General features: G+C 46.2%; 1 protein-coding gene across 1 annotated transcript; it reads left to right on the top strand.

Moving 5' to 3' along the window:
- The first annotated feature begins 97 nt into the window (after positions 1-97).
- PTGR1 (prostaglandin reductase 1) lies at positions 98-24,834 on the top strand. Its single transcript, XM_079959716.1, has 10 exons — positions 98-257; positions 7,420-7,535; positions 8,401-8,446; positions 9,763-9,822; positions 10,850-11,017; positions 11,961-12,078; positions 14,694-14,849; positions 17,102-17,207; positions 22,564-22,682; positions 24,002-24,834. The coding sequence occupies exons 2-10, from the start codon at positions 7,430-7,432 to the stop codon at positions 24,110-24,112; spliced, it is 990 nt and encodes a 329-aa protein (XP_079815842.1). The 5' UTR covers positions 98-257; positions 7,420-7,429; the 3' UTR covers positions 24,113-24,834.
- The last annotated feature ends 13 nt before the right edge of the window (positions 24,835-24,847 follow it).

The following is a 24,847-nucleotide window of genomic DNA, read 5'->3' as shown; positions in this document are numbered from 1 at the left end:
AGAAAAGGCAGAGAAGAAAACGAACAGTTCAGGGCAATTTTTTTGAGCCAAGTATAGAGTGGAGAACTTCAGCTTCCCAGCTTCTGCATAATTTGCTAGTGTTGACTTGTAGTGTTGCAGAGGAACAGCAGGAGGCAACCCAGAGTACTGTATATAAATGCTTGCACACACCCAACATCCTCTCCAAACTCGGTAGTGTGCCAGAAGCAAAGCTGGTTTTCTCGGCTGCAAGGCAGACTTGTCAAACGGCCACACAGGTAAGTAGCAGGGAGTGGAGAGGGAGCGGAATGGGAAATTAGAACCAGGGTGTTGCAGTATGCAGACCATTTTAAATCATCTAATTTCTTAACAATCCCTCAGTGTAGTCCAAAGTTCAGGTTTTGTAATGTGAAAAGCAGGCTTGGTTTGAAGGCTTTCTGGGAATGATGAATTGCTGACATTTTCAAAGTTACCCATTTCTATTTGGTGTTTTGAAATTGTTAGTATGTTATTCTGGGTCTTCTCTCTAAGCAGAAAGAGAGAATCCTTTTGGTCCATTCATCCAATTTTATTTTTATTTTTGTAGGGGGAGGAGGAGTGTTGATAACATCTGTCAGTCAAGCATAGTCCTTCCTTAACTATTGACAACTATTGGGTTGATCTTTTTTTTATTACATATTTCTTAAAGTTTTTTGAAAACAAATGCATAAATAATAAACAACATTACTTATATCATAGCATAATTTCATCCCTTCTCTGGACTTGCTCGCATCTCCCGCTCCCACTTACATCGTTACAAAAAAAGTTTTTCCAAGCAAATTACCCACTTGTTTACAATCTTATCTCCACTCATTTAAATAAAATCTAACAATTCTCCAAAAAAATTATATTTTCCTTAATCTCACTTATCGTCAAAATCAGATCTAATTCAGTGGTAGGCAGTTATTTATGATCTAGCATCCTTCTTAACATTCAACCAAATTACAATATTTTTGTAAATAAATCTTGAATTTCCTCCAGGCCTCCTCAACCCTCTCCTCTCCCAGGTCTCGGATTCTACCAGTCATCTCGGCCAGTTGCATATAGTCCATCAGCTGCAACTATTGGGTTAATTGATCTATTGGTATAATGCTTTCCTGGCTTCTTTTGTAGCTTATCTTTCCCTTGTCTTTGATTCAGTGATCCATTCAGGCCGAACATAAAAAGTACTGGACACTAGCTTTATTATGTACTAGTAGCTTGGATCCTAGAACAATAGGCAAGTAGGATCCTAGAATGCAACAACTGATTGGCCTGCAGGAAAAGATCAATCAGTATCCAGGAGGGAAGCAGACTCTGCCAATCAGATGAGACTCATTGTGTAAATAATGTAAATGTATGTAAATGTAATGTAAATAAAAGCCTGAGGTTTTTTTTTCGGGGGGGGGGGCAATTCTTTTTTTTAAAAAAATATTTTTTAATTGATTTTTCCAAGTATACTACTTCTAACAATATATCTTTAACAATTTTTCACATTTTGACCTTCCTCCCCTGGACTTCTCCCATACTCCAGTTTTGTTTTTCCCCCATATTGTTCACCCTGTGTATTGTTTCCCCAAAAATTTCTCAATACATATAGTCTTATTTTTTGTTGTATACAATTGTGATTGTTTACTCAAACCCTGCCAATGAGTCCATTTCTTTATGTTGCCTCTTCATATATGTTATAAATGGGTCCCATTCTCTTTTAAAGTCTTTGTTGTCCTTTTCAGGTACTGTATTTTTCGCTCTATAGGGTGCACCTTTTCCCCTCCAAAAATTGAGGGGAAATGTGTGTGCGTCCTATGGAGCGAATGCAGGCTCCTTGGCTTCAGCGATAGCAACGCTAAGCCTCCGAAGCGCAGAGGAAGCGCTCCCTCCTCGCTCCGGAGGCTTCGCGTTGCTTTTGCTGAAGCCTGGAGAGCGAGAGGCGTCAGTGCGCACAGAGCCCTCCCGCTCTCCAGGCCTCGGGGATAGCCGTGCGCAGCTCCTCCGGTAGGGAGAGGCTGCATGGGGCTATGGCTATGGCTGTGTAGGGCTAAAGAGGAAGCCAAAACAATGAGCGGGATCCATCCCGCTGGCTGCCTTGGCTTGTGCCATAGCCACACGCAACCCCTCCGGCAGATAGAGGTTGTGCGCAGCCTGTACGCTGCTCTTTGGGGCTGGGGGGAAAATAAGATTTTTTTTCTTGATTCCCCCCTCTAAAAACTAGGTGCGCCCTATGGTCCGGCGCGCCTTATGGAGAGAAAAATACGGTAATTTTTCTGTTAGTTTTACCAGTTCTGCATGTTCCATAAGTTTCTCTTGCCATTGTTCTTTCGTTGGTATCTCTTCTGTCTTCCAAGTTTGGGCTAATATAATTTTTGCCGCTGTTGTTGCATACATAAATAATTTCCAGTTTTCTTTTTTTACATCTTGGTCTAAAATTCCTAGAAGGAATGCTTCTGGTTTCTTAACAAAGGTCTTTTAAAATATTTTTTTCAATTCATTATATATCATTTCCCAATAATTTCTAATCTTTTTGCATTTCCACCACATATGATAGAATGTCCCATCTTTTTCTTTACATTTCCAATAGGTTTTTGATCCCTTTTTATACATTTTGATCACTTTCTCTGGTGTTATATACCATCTATACATCATTTTCATATAATTCTCTTTCAATAAGATACAATCTGTAAATTTTAGTTTCACTTTCCACATATTTTCCTAATCTTCAAGTTGTATATTATGACCTAAATCCTGAGCCCACTTTATATGTGCTGACTTTTCTATTTCAACTAACGTTTCCCCATAAAGTAGGAGATTGTACATTTTGTACATTTTTAAAAGTAATTTCATGTCACTCTCGACTATCTCTTTTTGAATGTTTGAAACTGTATAATTAAAACCTTTCTTACTGTCTTCCTTAAACTGTTCATTTAATTGTCTATGATGTTACCAACTTTATAAAAAGGTCTTCAGTTCCTCATATCCTTTCAGCCTTAACCCTTTTCCCACCTCTATTAATAATTCTCTATATGTCGGCCAATTTCTTTCCTTACTAAGTGGTTTTAATGCTAATGCTTCCACCGGCGAGAGCCACCATGGGGTTTTTGGTTCTACAAAGTCTTTATATTTATTCCAAACTTTTATAAGCGTTTTTCTTATTATATGATTATGAAAACCTTTATGTTAGGTTTGGGTTCAGGTTCAATCACTGTTTTACAAGCTGCAGTAAAGGTAAAGGGGCTCTATAGACCGATGAAGCCAGCATACAGCTTCCGGGTCATGTGGCCAGCATGACTAAGCCACTTCTGGTGAACTAGAGCAGCGCACGGAAACGCCATTTACCTTCCCACTGGAGCGGTACCTATTTATCTACTTGCACTTTTGACGTGCTTTCAAACAGCTAGGTTGGCAGGAGCAGGGACCGAGCAACGGGAGCTCACCCCGTCGCGGGGATTTGAACCGCCGACCTTCTGATCGGCAAGTCCTAGGCTCTGTGGTTTAACCCACAGCGCCACCCGCATACAAGCTGCAATAAAGAGCATGAAATCACTACAGGGCTCCGAGTATATTTCACAATCCCTGGCCAAATCTATCACATCTTCTTGTGTTTTCCCCTTAAATTGCATCTTGTACATTAACTTCTAGGATGTCAGTAGCTTTGGCATAATGCAAGAGAAAACTTGCAAAACGTAGCATTCCATTTATGAATGAATCACCAAGAGAATGTATGATTGAGCTTTTGTTGCTCATGCTCTTTCACCTCGAGGGAGTGGTGGTTTCATAATTATTCTGATTATTAAAGCAAAGCAAGCTCTTGACAGAAGATAAGCTGGAGAGATTAACAAATTGAGGTGGGCAACACCTGCCTTAGTCCAGGGTTTAAGGTACGCCCTCGCTGAGGATTCTGGGAGTTGAACTTGGAACCTTTTTCATGCGAAACAGATGCCAAGCTGCAGCCCTTTGCCCATATACTTTGCATCCATATCTTTTATCTAACAAGGAAATTAGATTTCGTACCTGGCCATTTGCTGGCTGAGTCTTTTCTCATTAGTTGATGGAGAATATTTTTTCCCCCTTCAAAACCTGAGCAACCCAAGCTCAGTTGGTTAGAACGTGGTGCTGATAAAGCCAAGGTTGCAGGTTTGATCTCTGTAATGGGAGAGCTGGATATTTCTGCATTAGACTAGAGGATCCAATGGCTTAAAGATCCTGGGCCCTAAGGAAGCTAGACTATCCACCAGGGCCAGGGCCTTTTCAGTGGTGGCTCCGACCCGGTGGAATGCACTGTCCCACAAGACTAGGCCTCTGCAGGACTTGATCTCCTTCCGCAGGGCCTGTAAGACAGAGCTGTTCTGCCTGGCCTTCAATTTGAATTAGCTGATCCTCTATTGCCTTTTCCCTTTCCTCTTCTATGAAGAAACCCTTTCTGGGACCCCACATTTAAATTCTTCCCTGGTCTCCTTGCTGGCCCTAGTAGGACCAACTTGGCCAGTTAGCCCTAGTGATCATTTGATGTCTACTGACTGGGTTTTGTCGTCCCCCCCCCCCCCGACCCCTGAATTTTTGAATTCTATTGATATTAATGCTGCATTTTATGTTCTATTTTATGCTGTTTTTAAGTCGCATTTTAATCAGTGTTTTATATTTGCTGTTAGCCGCCCTGAGCCTGGTTTTTAAAGTGGGAAGGGCGGGGTATAAATAAATTATTATTATTATTATTATTATTATTATTATTATTATTATTATTAGGGTTCCCATACATCCAGGAAAACCTAGAAATTCTCCTCTTTTGGGGGGCCCTAACATGCACATACGGGTAGATTTTTTTCAATTTAAAGGAAATGTTGGGGGGTACACATATGCCTGGGAGGGCGCTGTGCCCCAGAAGCAGAAGCAGCGCAGCAGAGCAAGGCATTTGCAGCGAATATCAGGAGCTGGGGTCCTGCCTCTGCTCTGGCTGATCTGCATGCTGCTGCCAGCCTGAGCTGGGGATAGAGGCACACGGGCATTGCTGTGGCAGCCCCACGTGCCTCTTTCCCTGACTCGGGCTGGCAGCAGCTTGGGCTGCCCTTTTTTGCTCTTCAATATATGGCAACCCTAGGGATGCGGGTGGCGCTGTGGGTTAAACCACAGAGCCTAGGACTTGCCGATCAGAAGGTCGGCAGTTTGAATCCCCGCAACGGGGTGAGCTCCTGTTGCTCGGTCCCTGCTCGTGCCCACCTAGCAGTTCAAAGCACGTCAAAGTGCAAGTAGATAAATAGGTACCGCCCCGGTGGGAAGGTAAACACCGTTTCTGTGGGCTGCTCTGGTTCACCAGAAGCGGCTTAGTCATGCTGGCCACATGAGCCGGAAGCTGTACGCCGGCTCCCTTGGCCAATAAAGCGAGATGAGCGCCGCAACCCCAGAGTCGGTCACGACTGGACCTAATGGTCAGGGGTCCCTTTACCTTTTTATATGGCAACCCTACTTCCATTTCTACAATTCTATGAGTGTATGATAATTATTGCTATAGCACTGGTCTAGTCCAGAGATGGGGAACTTGTTGTCTTCTAGATGTTGGATTTTCACCACCCGGGGAACCTGTGGTCCTCCAGATGTTGGATGTTCACCATCCCTGTCCATTGGTCATTCTGGCTCTAGGACTCATGGGACTGCCAGCAACATCTGGAAGACCAGATTCCCCACCTCTGGCCGAAATTAATCTACCACATCTTGTTGCAGTTTCCCACAAGTTTGAATATGCTAACGTTCAGGGTGTGTCAGCAGCTTTGGTAATAATACAAAAGAAAACTTGCGAAAGGTAATGTTCCCGGTTCAGGAGCGAATCGCTAGGAGAAGGCACGAAGCTTGTATTGATCATTCACAGTGAAATGCCCTTTCACACAGAGAGAGTGGTGGTTTCGTAACTGTTCTGCTTACAAAGCAATCTCCTTGCAGTATGACAAAAGAAAAGGGCAGAGAGATTGACAAATCATTGTGTTCAAACCTACCCTTTAGTTACACATTTCAGTGTCTTGTTTAAATCTTTAAAAGGGAGTGACTTGGATGGAGAGGAGGGGCTGACTAAGGAGATTTTAAGCAAGTACCGTATTTTTTGCTCTATAAGACTCACTTTTTCACTTCTAAAAAGTAAGGGGAAATGTGTGTGCGTCTTATGTAGCGAATGCAGGCTGCGCAGCTATCACAGAAGCCAGAACAGCAAGAGGGATTGCTGCTTTCACTGCGCAGTGATCCCTCTTGCTGTTCTGGCTTCTGAGATTCAGAATATTTTTTTTCTTGTTTTCCTCCTCCAAAAACTAGGTGCGTCTTGTGGTCTGGTGCGTCTTATAGAACGAAAAATACGGTATACCAAACAAAATCTAGTGGCAGTGATTTGAAACCAAGGTTGTATTCGCATGACAATTTGTCTCAATTTCCTGACTTTTCTCTAACCTCTACATTACATCTGGCCCTTTCCCATGATGTAAAAATCTGCTTCCAGAAATATAGCAAAATCTAGAGCAAGGATTAGTGCTTGTTTCTGTTGCTTCAAAAAGGACCCATTTGCAACCGACACAGAAAGGAGTGCTAACTTTGTTCCAGATTCTGCTATATTTCTGGAATTGGATTTCACATCATGTGAAAGCTGAAGTATAATGTGGAAATTAACCGTTAGGGAAATATTGGGGAAATGGACTAATCTGCCATGTCAGTGCAGCTCTCTTCCGCAGTCCTTTACCCAAAAGAAAGGAAGGATGCATTGGGATTTTGTCAGCTGTGCTATACAGCTGATTGTAAAAGGTAAAGGGACCTTTGACCATTGGGTCCAGTCGTGACTGACTCTGGGGTTGCGGCGCTCATCTCGCTTTATTGGCCGAGGGAGCCGGCGTACAGCTTCCGGGTCATGTGGCCAGCATGACTAAGCCGCTTCTGGTGAACCAGAGCAGCGCACGGAAACGCCATTTACCTTCCCGACGGAGTGGTACCTATTTATCTACTTGCACTTTGACGTGCTTTCGAATTGCTAGGTGGGCAGGAGCAGGGACCAAGCAACAGGAGCTCACCCCGTTGCGGGGATTTGAACTGCCGACCTTCTGATCAGCAAGTCCTAGGCTCTGTGGTTTAACCTACAGTGCCACCCGTGTCCCTATACAGCTGATAGGCATGATGAAATCTGAAAGATGCAATGCTTTCATCCAAAGGAAAGAAGAGAGCAGGTTGCAAGAAAATAATGTTAGTTGGGGTATCCTGGAATTGCAAGGAGGATACCCACCAGCCTGTTGTTCAGGGAGCTGATTAAGAAAATAAATCACAGAAGTGTGTTCCCAGTTTTAATGTGGGGCTGGGGAGACACACAAACCTTTGCTTCAGGAATTGAAGAGTGTGGAGACCAGCACACAGGCAATTCCTCTAATGGTTTATAACCTTGTATAATCTTATTTGATCACTCAGGACGTGAAAGATGGTGCGTGCGAAGATTTGGATCTTGAAGAAGCACTTTGAGGGATTTCCTAAGCACAGTGATTTTGAACTGAAAGAGGTGGAACTGCCGGCACTGAAGGATGGAGGTAAGAGGGATTTTGCCTTTGTACTCAAAGTTTTATGTGAATAAACTGAAGGGGTGAATCCAGTGACTCGTCGTTTTGGCCCACCATCAGAACATGAATCTCGATAGGATGCATGTGGAACATTTGCTAAGAAGAAATGATTTTCATTGCATTTGATTCCAAGGGAGGTGGAGCAAGCTTGTATTCTGCTGCTCCGGAGAATAGGACAGGTCAAGAGCTGTTTGATAATGGAATGAACTGTCTCAGAAAGTGGTAGACTCTCATTCACTGGAGGTTTTTAAACAGAGGTTGGATAGGGACAGTGGTGTAGCTTGGGTTGACAGTGCCCGGGGCCACATAGAGCGGGTGGAAGGGAGGGAAATGGATGGAGTACACATGCTCATTCAACACCTAATGACATCCACGTCACCCAGGAGTTTGCAGCTGCAGAGATAGGGAAAGAAGAGTCATTGTCTGGAGAGGTCACTTCCTGGTTTGCATGGAAAAGCTTCTTATCAAAGGCGTACAGTGACAAAAGTGTGCAGCTGTATTCAGGCAGCACCGGGTGTTGAAATTTTGCGCCCCTAATCATTTTGCAACCGGAGCAACCGCCCCTGTGCTCCCCATGCTACACCACCGGATAGGGTTTCTTTCGTTGTGATTCCTGCATTGCAGAGGGTTTGAACTCTACGATTCAAACTTAGTAAGACTTACTACTGAGTAAACATGTCTTGGATCCCAGCCTGAAGCCTTTCAAATGCCCCAACCCTATCTGGTTCTCCCTTCCCATGGTGACTATTTTTTAAAGAATTTAAGAGGCTAAGATTGTCTCCAATCTATGGTCAAGTTTGTCCATTAATCTACTTTATCATATTCTGTATTTCAGAGGTTCTGCTCGAAACTGTGTTCCTCAGTCTTGACCCATATATGAGGTATTGTTCTTTTTGTTGGACTTACCCATTGAAATATAACCTAACTCTGGGCCAGTTTGGATGCAAGACGAAACCATAGTTTCGCATTATGTGAATGAGCCCACAGCAAACCTTAGGCTCTCGCACGCTCCTTTGTCGCTGTGGCCATCAAGAAGAGTTCAGAATCTTTCACTTCGGTTTTGAAAGTTTGCAAAACTTGCTGTGTTGCCCAAAACTCCAACAAGATGTAGCTATGTAGTCTTAGCTATAGTTAGTGGAACCAAGCCAACTCCAAACCATCGTTAACAAATTTGGCTCGTTTCCACTAACCATACATAACAAATAACTACAGACAAGGTTTCAGGCATTGCAGCAAACCACAGTTATTCGAAAGCGGAAGTTTGTAATTTCTTCACGGCCGTGAGGAAAGAGGAAACCAAGAGTGTGAGCCCAAGAATAGCTGAATCTGTGCTTGAGCATTGTGTTGGAGCGCAGCTTATGTCTTCCCTTGAGAGCTTATTCTGTAGCAGAGTTTTAACGGTAAATTGGTGTAAGCTTCCAGAGGATAAGTCTGTCATCACAGCCTACGACTTCAGGATTTGAAATCCCTATACGGAATTCTCCTATGAGCAATTTGTCATTAAAAAATATAAGATAAGATAAAAATATACTTTCAAATGCTGAGACCATGACCAGGAAGTAGCTGAACCTAATTCATTATACTATGACATGTTTTTGAAGAACGTCAACAGGCAATTTTATGAAATTTCAAACACTGTAGAGAAAGTTCCTTGTGAAAAATTACAGGCTGACCGCCCATTGTTAACAGCTTATTCTGTCCCCTGTGTGGTCTTGATCACCCATGCATTATATTACCATTAGTATTTCGTTTCTGTTGCTTTTGCCATAAGTAGGGTTGTTAAGCTTACCAATTCTTACCAGTGCCTTTAATAGCAACTTCTCTCTGCAAATGCTGGTAGTTTAGAACGTTTATATGCAGACTGTGTAAAATTGATCTATGAGTTTTTCTGTAGTTCTGCTCTCCAGGTTGTTGTTGACCACGCAGGAGCAGGCCAGGCCATTACTCTGGTCAGTTGGCAAACTCCAAGCTATACACCATAACGAAAACATTGACTTGGATAGCATGCCTCTTGTTGCACGCTCTTCTGTTTTGAAGCGGTTGTGGTTATCAAAAGTTTATAAAGGCAAAAAACAAGAAGCATAGTAACAGGCTGGTTCTGGGTTCGAATCCCAATTGCCGGTGCAAATTGCTCCCATTCCTGCAAAGGCATTCTCTGACAAGCCTGTCTTGGTGTGTTTTGTTTTGTTCTCTACAGACCATACAGCAGGATTCATCTGAAGGAAGGGGATACAATGTTAGGATCCCAAGTTGCAAAGTAAGATCCTCCATCAACATCTCTCTCTCTCTGTGTTTGTGAAAAGATTTTGCTGATGTTGCCAGCTGTGTTGCTGCTGCTATCACTGAGTCTTAGTTAATAGAAAGTAGTTCTAGCATATCTTTTGCACTTCGTTTAAGGTGGCGTTCTTTAAACAAGCATGCGTGCGTGTGAGAGAGGGAGAGAAACAGACTGGAAACAGAATTAAGATTTCAGGGAACACGTTATATTTTAGCAGTGCTTTTTTTTCTGGGGGGACGCATACCCCTAAACATTTTGTGAATCTTTGTACTTTAGTCCATTTACTGAATTTATTTTCACTGATTTGAATTATAAAATGGTGATTTTCTTGAGTCAAAATGAGAGTACCCCTAAACATTTTTTTTTTTAGAAAAAAGCACTGTGTTTTAGTAGATTTGTGGTGATTGATATTAGAAACGTAGGCAGCTTCCTGCCTTAAACCAATGATTCCTGTATCTGAGTACAGTCCACACCCATTAGTGAAAGCTCCCCAGAGCTTCAGACAGTCTTTCTCAGTCATAGTTGGGGATGGGAGGATTTGAAGCCAGGCATAGCTATAGTGCTGAGCTATAGTGTCAGGAGCCCTGTCTGTATTGTATGTGACTTCCCCTAAAGAATTTTGGGAAGAGGAAGTGATGGTTAAACCTCTCTGGGAATTGTAGCTCTGTGGAGAGAAGAACTCTCAGCTGATAACCCTCCGCACTCTTAACTAACTACAGTTCCCACGATTCTTTGGCAGAAGCTGTGACTATGGTACGGCACTGCATTAAGTCTGTAGAGCAGACGGGGCACCCTTATCAGTGGAACCTGTGTCCCATCTTTGGAGAGCATGCTGCTGATTCTATGCAAAAAAATCCTCTCCGGTACCTCTCTCTGCACAGTAAATCGTTGCAGCAGCTTGATACCTGTTTAGAAATAAATGACAAAATCTGCTTTCACTTTGCTGTATGCAGAGCAGTTTTGCTGATGCAACTGTGCTTTTTTTTTTTTTAACATAAATATATAGAGTTCTGGAAAGCAAGTGTCCCACGTTCCCTGTGGGTTCCTTCGCCCTAGCGAGAGCAGGCTGGACAACTCACTTCATATCCACAAGCAAAGAGCTGTTTCCTATGCTACCTAACTGGCCGGAAAAACTGCCCCGATCTTTGGCTCTGGGAGCTATTGGCATGCCTGGGTGAGTAGCCTTGGAAGTGGCACAGAAGCTTTGGGGATGAGCTTCAAGTGTGTGGCTTTCACTCACTTTTGGGCACTGACGCATCGTGGCGCTTGTGCCACATGTGAGAAGGCATAGAGCCGGTTGTGTAGCTCTCCCCCCTCCAGATCCACAAAAGCCATTGAAAAGCATTGAAAGCACTCAATTAATGGAGGTTCCGCCCCCACGACCCAAGCCTGCCCCCCATAATGTCCCCTTTTTATGGATATACAGTGGTACCTCGGGTTAAGAACTTAACTCGTTCTGGAGGTCCGCTTTTAACCCGAAACTCTTAACCCGAAACTGTTCTTAACCTGAGGTACCACTTTAGCTAATGGGGCCTCCCGCTGCCACCGCCACGTGATTTCTGTTCTCATCCTGAAGCAAAGTTCTTAACTATTTCTGGGTTAGCGGAGTCTGTAACCTAACGCGTATGTAACCTGAAGCGTCTGTAACCTGAGGTACCACTGTATTTAAAGGTAAAGGGACCCCTGACCATTAGGTCCAGTCGTGGCCGACTCTGGGGTTGCGGCACTCATCTCGCTTTATTGGCCGAAGGAGCTGGCTTACAGCTTCCAGGTCATGTGGCCAGCATGACTAAGCTGCTTCTGGCGAACCAGAGCAGCGCATGGAAAGCTTCCCGCCAGAGTGGTACCTATTTATCTACTTGCACTTTGCCGTGCTTTTGAACGGCTAGGTTGGCAGAAGCAGAAACTGAGCAATGGGAGCTGTCTGCACCAGGTGGGGGGGGGGATATAGAGAGCAAAGGGAGCCCATCGAATGCCAGCCCAACCCTCGCCGCTGCCAGAGTGGTACCAGCCTCGCAAAGCAGCTTGGGGAGGTTGGCGTGAGAAGGAGGCCATGCTCCCTTCGACATCCTTGACAAGCTAACCTTTTCTCCCTCCCTCCCCTCTTTCCCTCCCAGGCTCACTGCCTACTTTGGCCTGCTTGAGATCTGTCAGATGAAACCTGGAGATACCGTCCTGATCAACGCTGCAGCTGGGGCTGTGGGGAGTGTGGCCGGGCAGATCGCGAAAATAAAGGTAAGTGGTTGTGGAAAAACACGTTGGTATTATGGGCCCAGAGCAGAAAGGGCAGGGGGACTCGGAGGAAGAGTCCCAGGCAGTACATACCGCCTCTCCTGGTATGCCCTGCAGAGGACCTTAAGGTCCATGAATAATCATAGTTTAGAGGTCCCGGTCCCTAAGGAAGTCAGAGTATCCACCAGGGCCAGGGCCTTCTCAGTGATGGCTCCGATCTGGTGGAATGCTCTGTCCCATGAGACCAGGGCTCTGCAGGATTTAACTTCCTTCTGCAGGGCCTGTAAGACAGAGCTATTCCGCCTGGCTTTCAATTTGAACTTAGCCTGATCTTTTATTCCCCTTCCTTCCCTCCCCTTCCCTTCCCTTTTTTATGAAGACTACCCGCTCTGGGATCCCACAGCTAATTCTCCCCTGTTCTCCTCGCTGGCCCAAATTCGACTAATTTAGCCAGTTAGCCCTGGTGATCATCTAATGTTTATTGGATGGATTTCCCCCTAAATTGATTTTTGAATTCTGAACTTACTGTTATTCATGTTTTATACTGTATTTTTTGCTGTTTTTTGTTGCATCAATTAACTGTTTTAAATTTGTTCTTAGCCGTCCTGAGCCCAGTTTTCTGAACCGGGAAGGGCAGGGTATAAATAATTTATTATTATTATTATTATTATTATTATTACATCTCTGCACCCCTTGATTTGATGGGGAACGGGACAAGAAAGTACACAGTGTGTGTGTGTGTGTGTGTGTGTGTGTGTGTGTGAGTGAGAGAGAGAGAGAGAGGGGGGGGGAGAGAGATTTGAAATAGAAGCAGCGGGTTATTAAAATAATTGACGACATCGGGGCTTGGATAATGAACGTGTTTTAAAACCGATAATAAAAAGGAGGAATAGAAACATCAGGAAAGGAGGGGTGGGAAGTCAGGAAGAAATTGTGTTAAAAACACACACACCAGGGTTGCCATATTTCAAAATGAAAATCCAGACACAAAAGTGGTTGAGCTATTTTTTGGGGGGGGAAGGGGTAAAGTTGGTTTTTGGTTTTTTTTGCAAAATCTACCCCCCCCCCCAAAGATAAGTTCCATCAGATGAATCCTGGATGTGTCTGGGAAATTCTAGACATGTGGCAGCCCTACTGTACAACAAGGGTTTTTGAATATCTTTGGAGACTAGATAAACATTTTTTTAAAAGAAAGTGTGTAATGTAATGGTGTGTGTGTGTGTGTGTGTGAGAGAGAGAGAGAGAGAGAACGAACGAACGAACGAACGAACTTAGGACAAAACTACTGTGATCTACCCACCCTGAACCTTAAAAAAGGTGTGTGCACGTTCCTTTCTTGCAAAGTAGAACAGTCTGAGAGGCTAAGAGGCACGCATGTTCTTAAAGTCTGTGCGTGTTCTTTAAGAAAAGTGCGATATTGGCTAGCGTGATGGGGCAAAGTCGTGGGCTTAGGTACATGTTAGCATCTTAGTGCATCTTAGTGATATCGCTTACCTGCACTGTGTTTCCAGTTGCATTTTTCCTTTGGGGCACACACCAGAGAGGAGGCAGGGTGTGTGTGTCTTGACACAATGAGCATCGCCAGGTTTCTCTGCGCCTGCAAATCCCCCCCCCCCATTCAGTGAAGCTGTCTTCACGTGCGCAATGACAGCTTTCAGACGTACACACCTTAGCTTAACCACGGCCTGTATTTCCAAATCAGAGGAAAGCTGGCTTGAGGGGAAATGTGCCAAAACAAGAATATTTTTCAAGAAACGGCGGGGGACTATGGATTTTGGGTGGCATCATGTGTGCTCGGCTGCCGTTAGGCCTGCATGGATATTCCAGCAGGAGTCCTGGGTTGCCTCTGCCGCAGTATCTACAGGCTGCCCAACCTTGCAGCCACCTTTCGCCCCCTGCCCGTCCCATCCAGATAAACTCCAATGGCACCAGGGTTGGGCTGGTGGCTTGGCATCTCTGCCCCACCATGCCAGCTGCTATGGGAGAAGTGTAAGGTAAAGGTAAAGGGACCCCTGACCATTAGGTCCAGTCGTGACCGACTCTGGGGTTGCGGCGCTCATCTCGCTTTATTGGCTGAGGGAGCCGGTGTACAGCTTCCGGGTCATGTGGCCAGCATGACTAAGCCGCTTCTGGCGAACCAGAGCAGCGCACGGAAACACCGTTTACCTTCCCACCGGAGTGGTACCTATTTATCTACTTGCACTTTGATGTACTTTCGAACTGCTAGGTTAGCAGATGGGAGAAGTGTATTGGCATGCAATGTTCACTTTCTTTTGATGGCAGGAGAGGGTTTTTCTTTCTGCAGGCATGGTTGTCTTGAAGATTTTTGTTAATCTCCTTTGGCCCTTTTGCTTGTTGTCACAAAGCTTGATGCTCTGCCCGCAGAGTTGTTTATCGTGCATGGGCTCGTTCGGCTTGCACAGTCAAGAGAATTAAGGACGCTGCAGCGCTCCAAAGAGGAGCATGGATGAGAAATGGCAGGAAGAAAGCTGTGGGTCCGGTTTCCTTTTGAGCGTGTAGCGTTGTGATGGTTTCCTGAATGACGTGAAAAACAAATGGGTTTGGAAATGGCACGAGCAGTGCGAGGAAGCGTTATATAACTTCTCTTTATCCTGCAGGGTTGCAAAGTGGTTGGCTGTGCAGGTTCGGACAAGAAAGTGGCCTTCCTCAAAGAAATTGGCTATGATGAAGCCTTCAACTATAAGACGGTGGGGTCTCTGGAAGAGGCCCTGAAGAAAGCTTCGCCCGATGGCTACGACTGCTACTTTGACAACGTAAGCTCAAATGGAGCGCCAACTCTTGAAATGCGGAGGCCGTTTGCGTCATTTGCTGGCACCTACGGCGTGTGTGCATGCACACTGGGGGGTGGTGTGGAGGGTGAACAGAACCCACCGCCCCAGCCGCCGATGCCAATGTTGCCAGGTGGGCACGTGGGGCATGGAGGGCTTATGGAGCCCATGGCCAAGCCCTTGCAGCTGAAGCCAAGCAGGGCTGCACTGTGCCAGCTACTCACACAGGAATGAGCCCAGCCAGCCGGTGCGGCCCTTGGCGGTCTGTGGCGATCACACAGTGTCCCCGGACGTTTCACCGTCTATTGATTCCTGTGCCACCACTTTATTTCTTGCTGCCACCACCCAGGCCCTACCTGGTACAATGCTGAGTCCAGTCAGGGTTAAATTGGAACATAAACTTTTGTTTATTTATTGCAGTTTAACAAGCGTGTGGTTTCATAAGCGGTATCGGTCAATTACAAATATGGGGTTCCTATCCAGACTTAGAACTTCCACTACTTGCTCTCTCTCATTAAACCACCTCTCAGATATTTACTTGTCTCACTAGCCCCTAACTGTTCCTGACCCAGCTTATTTCGCTACACTAACTCAGCCTCCCCACAGACTCTATCCCAATTCACTCCCATTCCAACCAACCACCCAACTCCCAACAAACTCCTCCCTTTGGCCCTCCCAGAGCTGGTTTTATAGTCTCTCTGACTCCACCCCCTGGGTTCTGATTGGGTAACCTGTTTAACTATTTCACCTCCAGCACTCTCATATGTCAACGTCACACGGTCGAGTCCCCCTGGCGCTGGCTGGGCGACCATTCAGCAAGGGGCCCGGGGATGCGGATGCGAGGCCAGGCTCCGGGTCCCAGAGACCCCTAGCAAACAAGCAGGGCAGGATGGGGACGCCTGGGTCACCCCCCCTAAAAATTGTGCCTCCTGGGACCCCCACACGCTCCACCCCTGATTGAAGGAAAGCTTTTTGCTATTGTTTGCTTGTTTGGGGTGGGACGCTGTCAAAAGCTTTTGATCTAACCTCACTAGAGCAAGGTTATGCAAGTGCACAGACTTCACTGTAGCAAGTGAACTGCAAAACATCCTTGGTGTTGGGCAAACAACAGCCTGAGGCTGTCCCAATGCGAAGAATCGTAGAGATGGAAAGGGGTCATTCTAGGGTCATCTAGTCCAACCTGCTCTAATCCAGGAATCTCAGCTAGATCATACATATCAGGCAGGATGGGTGCTGAGCGAGCCACAGTGACTTACACACCTGCAGCAAGTTGGAGCTAAGATTTGTGTGCTGAACCAGAGAATCCTACCTTGTAAAAACAAGCCTGCCTGGAATAACTTGAACACCTGCATTGACTTGCCAGTTTGATCTTCCCAACATATAACTGCAGGGGCCTGGTTCCTGACCTCCTCAATTTCCTGGAAATAAGAGATGCTGCTTGCAGCAATTTTTTTCGGTTTGAAAACTTCCAAGTATTGTACTACTTGGATACTGTCATTTGTAAAGGGCACTGAGAGTTTTTTACCAGACCTCTAGAGGTACAATTCCTAAAATGGTTTAACAGGCAGTTCCTGTTTCTAGGGAGCTCTGGGAACTGTAGCTCTTCTTATCCAGACTATAAACATACCTAGTTCCTTCAACCGTTCCTCTTAACGGTTGAATTCAAACGACGTTTTGAATTCCTTACAAACACGCACCACTAGATGGCACCAGAGAGAAAACATTTTCTATACATTTTTTTACATTGTGGTTCCCCCCCCCCACCTTTGTTATAACAATTTAATTTCTGACTTATTTATAGAGTCACTCCCCCCCCCCCCCCCGTGTGTAGATCCACCCATGGCTTGGTTTCCAGTACACAAAGCAACCTTCCTCCCCTTCTGGGTAGTTTTTCAATAGTAAAGAAAGAGTGTCCAAACTCCAAAGTTGATTTTATTTAAGCAGATATGCATGCAAAGTGCTTCGGGGGGGGGGGGGAACCTGCCTCCCCTCACCAAAAAAATTAAAAGTGGCCAGCCTGCCTGAATGGAGAGAGAAAAGAGAAAGATACTGTGGTCAAATCCACACGCACACCATGCATTTAATAACGCATGCTTGCACCAGTTTAGCAGTCATGTGTTTCCCCCAAAGAATACTGGGAAATGTACAGTATGTGCTGGGAATTGTAGCAGAAACCCCTTAGTGTTTGTTTCAATGCATTGCATCATGGCACATTGTAACGGTCTTTATCTGAACAGGTCGGAGGCGAGTTTTCAACTGTTGCCCTGGGCCAGATGAAGAAATTTGGGAGAATTGCTGTGTGTGGCGCCATCTCCTTGTACAATGACACAGTGCCCCAAACAGGTAAAACTTGGATTTTTATTTTTGTCTGTTGCTTTATAGCTTCTGGGGAGAAAGGGTCACAGGCTGATAAAGGCACAAGTTTATAATGCTTACATAGGTCAAACTTGGCAATTTAATGGGGCTGTTCTTCAGGAATTCCATTGCCATGTTTAACAGGCAAAACAACTGCCAAAAGCTGCCAATGGAAGCTTTTAATTGAAAGTTCAATAGCTCAGTTGGTAGAGCACTTAATCTTAAGGTTGTGAGTTTGAGCCTCACATTGGGCAAAAAGATTTCTGCATTGCAGAAGGTTGGACTAGATGACCATTGCGGTCCCTTCCAAATTACTATTATTATTATTGTTGTTGTTGTTGAATTTATATACAGCTCTATACCCGGGGGTCTCGGCGGTTCACAGAATAAAATCAAGGTATAAAATCACAAAATACATAATAACAATAAAAACAACAACCCAATACACCCCCTTAAAAAAAAGGGGGGGCATAGGATGTCAAACAGATTGACCAAAAGGAACGTTTTTGCCTGTCGCCTAAAGGTGTATAATGAAGGTGCCAGGCAAACTTCCCTGGGGATAGCATTCCACAGACAGGGAACCACTGCAGAGAAGGCCCCGTTCTCGTGTTGCCACCCTCTGGACCCCTCAAGGAGATGGCACACGAAGGAGGGCCTCAGAAGATGATCTCGTATGGGAAGAGGCGGTCCTTGAGGTATTGTGGTCCTGAGCTGTTTAAGGCTTTATAGGTCAAAACCAGCACTTTGAATTGGGCTCTACAAGAAGACAACACGCAGAAAGCTCTGGGATGCAATGGTTCAGTGGCATTGTGTGGGTTTGCCCTAAAACGTGAGTCAACGAAGGATGGCAATTCCATTTTAAACGGTTAGTGTTTTGTTGTTTAGTCGTTTAGTCATGTCCGACTCTTCCTGACCCCATGGACTAGAGTGCTCCAGGCACTCCTGTCTTCCACTGCCTCTCACAGTTTGGTCAAACTCACACTGGTAGCTTCGAGAACACTGTCCAACCATCTCGTCCTCTGTCGTCCCCTTCTCCTTGTGCCCTCCATCTTTCCCAACATCAGGGTCTTTTCCAGGGAGTCTTCTCTTCTCATGAGGTGGCCAAAGTCTTGGAGCCTCAGCTTCAGGATCTGTCCTTCCAGTGAGCACTCAGGGCTGATTTCCTTAAGAATGGATAGGTTTGATCTTCTTGCAGTCCATGGGACTCTCAAGAGTCTCCTCCAGCACCATAATTCAAAAGCATCAATTCTTCGGCTGTCAGGGACTCAGCGGGAGCGCAGGGAGGAGAAGAGATGGAGAGCGAGGGGGAGCAATCCGAGGGCAGCGTAGGAGAATATGACAGCAGCCCGAGAGATTCCATGAGCCTCTCCAGCGAATCGGAAGATTCACAGAAGGGGGCGCCGATGGGCAGGGCAAGGGGCGAGCCAAGGGGGACACCCCAGAAGCAAGGGGCCAGCGGGGACTCCCAGAGCAGCAGTTGCAAATCAGGACCAGCTTCCCCACCAGAGCGTAGTGGGGGGGAGGAGTCCCAGGTGTCAGAGCCCACATATGCACCACCAGCGAGAGAAGATGAGTCAGGGTGGACCACGCCTCCATCGGAGAGCGAGTTAACGGTCAAGAGGAAAGTTGCAGGCTGGGCGCGCGCGCCAAGTTCAAAGGTACAGGCGAGCGGCACAGAAGGTAGCCCGGATAGGGAACCAGGTCCTAAAGCCCGCCGGAAGGAGGGGCAAGAATCGTCAGGGTCAGCGTCAGAGGAGTCCAGGAAAGATGAGACCCTAGCGGGCAGGAGGGCCCAGAGGAGAAAGGAACTTAGGAAGAGGTGGAGCAAGGCGAGGGTCTTAAACTGGTGTGGAAGGGGAGGAGACTCAGACGGGACTTCGCCGGTCTAAGGTCGGGACGTAGAGCTGCACGCTGCGGCTTTAAAATGGAAACTGAATCTCAATAAAGACTTTTGTACATAACTACAGCCTAGCGTTGGTCCTCTGTGAGCTGGGACCTGGAGGCAGCTCTGACATCGGCGATCAGCCTTCTTTATGGTCCAGCTCTCACTTCCATACATCACTACTGGGAAAACCATAGCTTTAACTATACGGACCTTTGTTGGCAAGGTGATGTCTCTGCTTTTTAAGATCCTGTCTAGGTTTATCATTGCTTTTCTCCCAAGAAGCAGGCGTCTTTTAATTTTGGTACTGCTGTCACCATCTGCAGTGATCATAGAGCCCAGGAAAGTAAAATCTCTCACTGCCTCCAGTGAGAAATGGAAATGGAGGCGGTGAGAAACGGTTAGTGAAGGGGTCAGCAAGCCTTTCAGGAGGGGGCTGGTCCACTGTCCCTCAGACCTTGTGGGGGGCCGGACCCACCTTCTCCTGAAAGGAGACTCCCCCTCTCCCAAAAGGACCCGCCACTCATGCCACCGCCGCCTCGTCTTCAGCAGCGTCGTCATTGTCCTCTGCCTCGGCCAGGGGTCTGCAGGGCGCAGAGCCCATGCTGCTGCCCTGGGCGGCAGAAGCAGCCTCCCTGCCACCGCCACTTCCTCCCTTTCAACTCTTGGCCATACACTGCCGCCTCAGCGGGAAGGAAGGGGCGCCGCACAGAGGCGTCCGTGGCTTCGGATTGGCTGCAGGAATTCCTGCAGCCAATCCGAAGCCACACCAGCATTGTGGAAGTCAGTCCCCGCATGGCGGGGCGTCTGCACTGCGCTGGTTTAATGTGTGGACTGATCGAGCGGGCGGCAGGGTCCGCAGGCCGGATTTACGAGCCCGGTGGGCCGCATCCGGCCCCTTGGCCATAGTTTGCTGACCCCTGGGTTAGTGTGTGGAAGCAACCTGAGTGTAGACGACAGAAGCTCCTGCTCAAAAACAACAACAAAGGCTATAACATTTGCTGGATCTTTTCAGGGATCCTTTGTATAGTAGCATTCAGTGTAGCTTGATAAGGCCATACAGGCAACATTTCTGAAATACCTATTTGAGGAGCCGAATAGTTTGACACCACAAGAGGTCCGTAGTGAGCTAGAAACCACTTGCTGCTACTGTAATCAACAAATTACGCTAGTAGGACTACAAGACAGTTTTGTAAGGAGAAATATATGAAATATTGCAAAGAAGAGAGATGCTAGTTTTGAGAGTTAAATGTAATAGGGGAAGTAAGAAATGTGATTAGAAATGTGATTAAGTGATTAGATTGGAAAATTGTCAGATGTGATTGGTGGAAGTAAAAAAAAATGGTGTAAGAAATGACGGTATGTTTAATTACTGTTGAAAATGGTAAGTTGAAAAATTAATAAAAATTTATATATATAAAAAAAGAAACCACTTGCTGCTGCTTTGAAAATAATTTCAGCGTTCCCCCTTATCGTAGCAGCACAGTTGAGCAATTGAAACTCGGGCTCCTAATTGGCTTCTAGTTGGGTTATCTGCCCCTCCTCCCAATGCAGTTTCCAAACACTCCTAGTCTTCTGAAGTTAGTGGGACGCTTGGTACAAGTCAGCTCACCATTTCTCTTGCAAAGCACTTGGAAGCGGTAGCGAAACTTGCTAATCACTGGTTTGTGATTGGCATTCACGGTTACTCCTTTCAGCCGCTGGGATGTAATGAAAAAGAGTATCGGGCCTAGAAACCTCGGTTAAAAATTGCTGTGGGTTAAACCACAGAGCCTAGGACTTGCCGATCAGAAGGTTGGCGGTTCGAATCCCTACAACGGGGTGAGCTCCCGTTGCTCAGTCCCTGCTCCTGCCAACCTAGCAGTTCGAAAGCACGTCAAAGTGCAAGTAGATAAATAGGTACCACTCCAGCGGGAAGGTAAACTGCGTTTCTGTGCGCTTCTCTGGTTCGCCAAAAGCGGCTTAGTCATGCTGGCCACATGACCCGGAAGCTGTATGCCAGCTCCCTCGGCTAATAAAGCGATATGAGTGCTGCAACCCCAGAGTCGGAGACTGGACCTAATGGTCAGGGGTCCTTTACCTTTACCTAGCTGTACAGTTTGGGCAGAATTAAGCAAGAGGCAGTGCTTCAGTGTCGCCTACCTCACAGGGCTGTTGGTAAGAATGACAAAGCGAAGAGCACAGTTTTTTGTGGGCTTTAAAAAATTTATTTAAAAAAACAACAGTTCTGCTCTGAGCTTATTTTGACTGTTAGGGGGAGCTGTGCAACAGGATTATGTGAAAGCCCTGCGATCTCTGCTGGAATGGGAAGTTGTGGAACAATAGTTAACTGGGCTTTGGTCAAAGATGGCGTCTTTCCTCTTGGCAGTTCCAAGGTGACTGAGTTGCCTGACCTTCTGCTCCATCAGGTTCCTTTCCCCAACTTTTCCTCCAGCAGACAGGAAGAAGCACAGGGAAAACAGGGAGGAGGAAAGCAATTTGGTGATGAAAAAAGTAAGAAGTGAGAGGGACCAAGCACGGCTATTCTATCTTAAACCCCTAGTGCAGAAGCACCTCTGGATTATGAAGGGAAAGAAGGGGGGGGACACAAGTTATCAGCTAGGAAAAGCCTGCATTAGCTGTGCAGCTGAAATATTTGCTCAACTGGATTTGCAAAAAGATGGGGGGAAGACACTTGTTCGTATTGAAAAATATGCTTGATTTCCTTTTTTTGAAGAGAAATGAGCTTGCACGCTGCCTTGGTCTCCCAAGCAGTGATAGAAGCTTGCCATGAAAACTACAGGAATGTAGGAAGTCTCCTTGCACCAAGTCAAACCATTAGCTTGTCTTGCTCAGTATTGTCAACCCTGACCGGTTGTGGCTCTGAAGTTTGAGGCAGGGGGAATTGCCAGTCCTACCTGGAGACGCCAAGGGACGCGGGTTGCACTGTAGGTTAAACCACAGAGCCTAGGACTTGCCAATCAGAAGGTCGTGGTTCGAATCCCCGCGACGGGGTGAGCTCCCATTGCTCGGTCCCTGCTCCTGCCAACCTAGCAGTTCGAAAGCACGTCAAAGTGCAAGGAGATAAATAGGTACTGCTCCCGTGAGAAGGTAAACGACGTTTCCGTGCACTGCTCTGGTTCGCCAGAAGCGGTTTAGTCATGCTGGCCACATGACCTGGAAGCTGTACGCCGGTTCCCTCAGCCAATAAAGCGAGAGGAGCACTGCAACCCCAGAGTCTGCTACGGCTGGACCTAATGGTTAGGGGTCCCTTTACCTGGAGACGTCAGGCATTGACCCCGCAAGATAACTCTGCCACTGAGCCATGACTAGTATTTGCACCCTGCGCCGAGTTCGGGGGGTTGGAATAAATGATGCCTGAGGTCCCTTCTGACTGTGCAATTCTAACATGAAGCTAAAGCTGGTGCAAACTGCCTGTAGCGTGCAAATTTCACTAACCCTTTTCCCTCGTGTCTCTTCCAGGACCTTATATGCAGCTTATGATGATCCTAAAAGAGCTGCGCATGGAAGGGTTCGTCGTCCAGCGCTGGGCGGACAGGAGAGAGGAAGGTACGATGGCACTGCTGAAATGGGTCGCAGAGGTAAGTTTGTTCTGTGTTGTCCTTGGACCTGCGAGTCGTGAAGCTTGACCCAAGTCCGTATTGTGATATTGGTCTCATAATTTATGACCTGGCAATATATCATGAATCATGATGCGCGTTAGGGCTGGGCGATATATCATCCGAAACCGGTTTGAAGTCCATATTGTGATAGCGGTTTCGTAATTTTTGAAACTCTTGGGACAGCGAATCCCCAGAGAAGGCGCTGGCAAAATTCAAGATGCAGGGAAAACCCGAAAAGCCAGCCACCGCCTCTACGTAGCTCCATCTTTATTCCAGACATCGTGATCTGTCGGTATACAATCATACCTCTGCATATGGGAGCTTCAGGTTACGGCCATGGCAAACCCAGAAGTGTATACAGTGGTACCTCGGGTTAAGTACTTAATTCGTTCCGGAGGTCCGTACTTAACCTGAAACTGTTCTTAACCTGAAGCACTTTAGCTAATGGGGCCTGCTGATGCCGCCCCGCTGCCGGAGCCCGATTTTTGTTCTCATCCTGAAGCAAAGTTCTTAACCTGAAGCACTATTTCTGGGTTAGCGGAGTGTGTAACCTGAAGCGTATGTAACCCGAGGTACCACTGTACATTCCTGCTGTAAAACAACTTCAAAGTCAAACTGGGAAAAGATGGAAGGTCGACCCCAAAGAGGGGTTTCCCTCTGGGCTTCAGCCTAATTCAGGGGTCACCATGAGAACCAAGGTGCCATCACCCCATATAATTTTTTGGTGGGGAAGGGAAGTAAGTTTTTTGGCTGCCATGAGCGGTAAGAGCCTATAACAGTTGGAGATAAAAGAACCCCTCCCCCGAATGAGAGTGAGGGTTGGGAGTATCTGTGCTACCCCAGGTGAAAAGTGGGGCTGCTGGGCATTTGTATACCTGAAGGAGCGTCTCCACCCCCATCGTTCTGCCCAGACACTGAGGTCCACCTCCGAGGGCCTTCTGGTGGTTTCCTCACTGCGAGAAGGCAGGTTACAGGGAAACAGGTAGAGGGCCTTCTCGGTGGTGGCGCCCGCCCTGTGGAACGCCTGCCCATCAGATGACAAGGAAGTAAACAACTATCTGACTTTTAGAAGAAGAAAAAACCTTTTTGAAGTTTTATTCTGTTTTTAGTGTTCTGTTGGGAGCCGCCCAGAGTGGCTGGGGAAACCCAGCCAGATGGGCGGGGTATAAATATTATTATTATTATTAACCTGGCTCAGTGCCCCCACCCTGATACAGTAAATTAAAGTGGAAACTTTTTCATGGATTGTTTAGAAACAAACTGAAATCTAAAACCCATTTTTATTTTTTTTTGTACAGGGGAAAATTAAGTGCCAAGAACACATCACCCAGGGCTTTGAAAACATGCCGGCAGCATTCATGGGAATGCTCAAAGGAGAAAACACTGGGAAGGCAGTCCTAAAAGTCTGACGGGCACGTGGCTTACTCTGGCATGAAATTCAGCACAATAAATGACTACTCCCTCTTTTAACTGCCAAAATCTCATTCATAAACATGCCAGTTTGCTCCTGTTGCTTGCGTAACACGAATATGCTGAAGCCTGAGCCCGTGTACTCCAAGGGTTAGGTGTTGGGAAAGATTTGTAGTAAGTAGGATGTCCCAATTTTAAGGAGTGGTAGAGGCATGTGTAGAATCCTCTGTCCTCTTTTATTACCTTACAAGCCTGCAACCATTTTTCTTCTGGAAAACATCTGGTATGAGCGGGGGGGGGGGGGGGGGAGATTTTATTGCCCCCATAAGGATGCTCAAAAACACCCTCCTTCCAATCCATAGTGGAGGTTACAAAATTAATGCTGGATTTCTACCCTTCACTGCATAAAAATGCTATTATTTTAATGTGTGGGTATTTTGAAATAAAAATGATTTAGGTAAACCAACATATTGATTACATATTGTCCATACCCTCCCTAAGGAAAGGGGTCTTGGTTGAGGGCAGCTTACAATTGTTTTGAGCCCTTAAAAAAATTGCTACCACCCGTTAAACATACCCATAAATATTTTGGCGCCATGCATTCAGCTCAACGTAAAACTAACCCCCCAACAAGGTTGTTTTCCTTAAGTTTTAAACTCTGCTTTCTTCTAAATTTGCTTACTTTCTTACTGACAGCTGTAATAAAGGAATACAGAGCTGACGCTTGTTGTATT

This window comes from Podarcis cretensis (assembly GCF_951804945.1).
Source record: "Podarcis cretensis genome assembly, chromosome: 17".
In the NCBI taxonomy this organism is placed as follows: Eukaryota; Metazoa; Chordata; class Lepidosauria; order Squamata; family Lacertidae; genus Podarcis; species Podarcis cretensis.
The sequence above is the reverse complement of the archived record's forward strand: the minus strand, read 5'-3'. Positions and strand labels throughout refer to the sequence as shown.

What these genes read in the sequence shown, in the direction of transcription:
- PTGR1 (XM_079959716.1), top strand. Translation starts at nt 7,430, where the DNA reads ATGGTGCGTGCGAAGATTTGGATCTTGAAGAAGCACTTTGAGGGATTT. An exon ending in GGAGCTATTGGCATGCCTGG is followed by an intron (nt 11,018 to 11,960) that starts GTGAGTAGCCTT and finishes TTTCCCTCCCAG; the next exon opens with GCTCACTGCCTACTTTGGCC. An exon ending in TGCTGAAATGGGTCGCAGAG is followed by an intron (nt 22,683 to 24,001) that starts GTAAGTTTGTTC and finishes TTTTTTGTACAG; the next exon opens with GGGAAAATTAAGTGCCAAGA.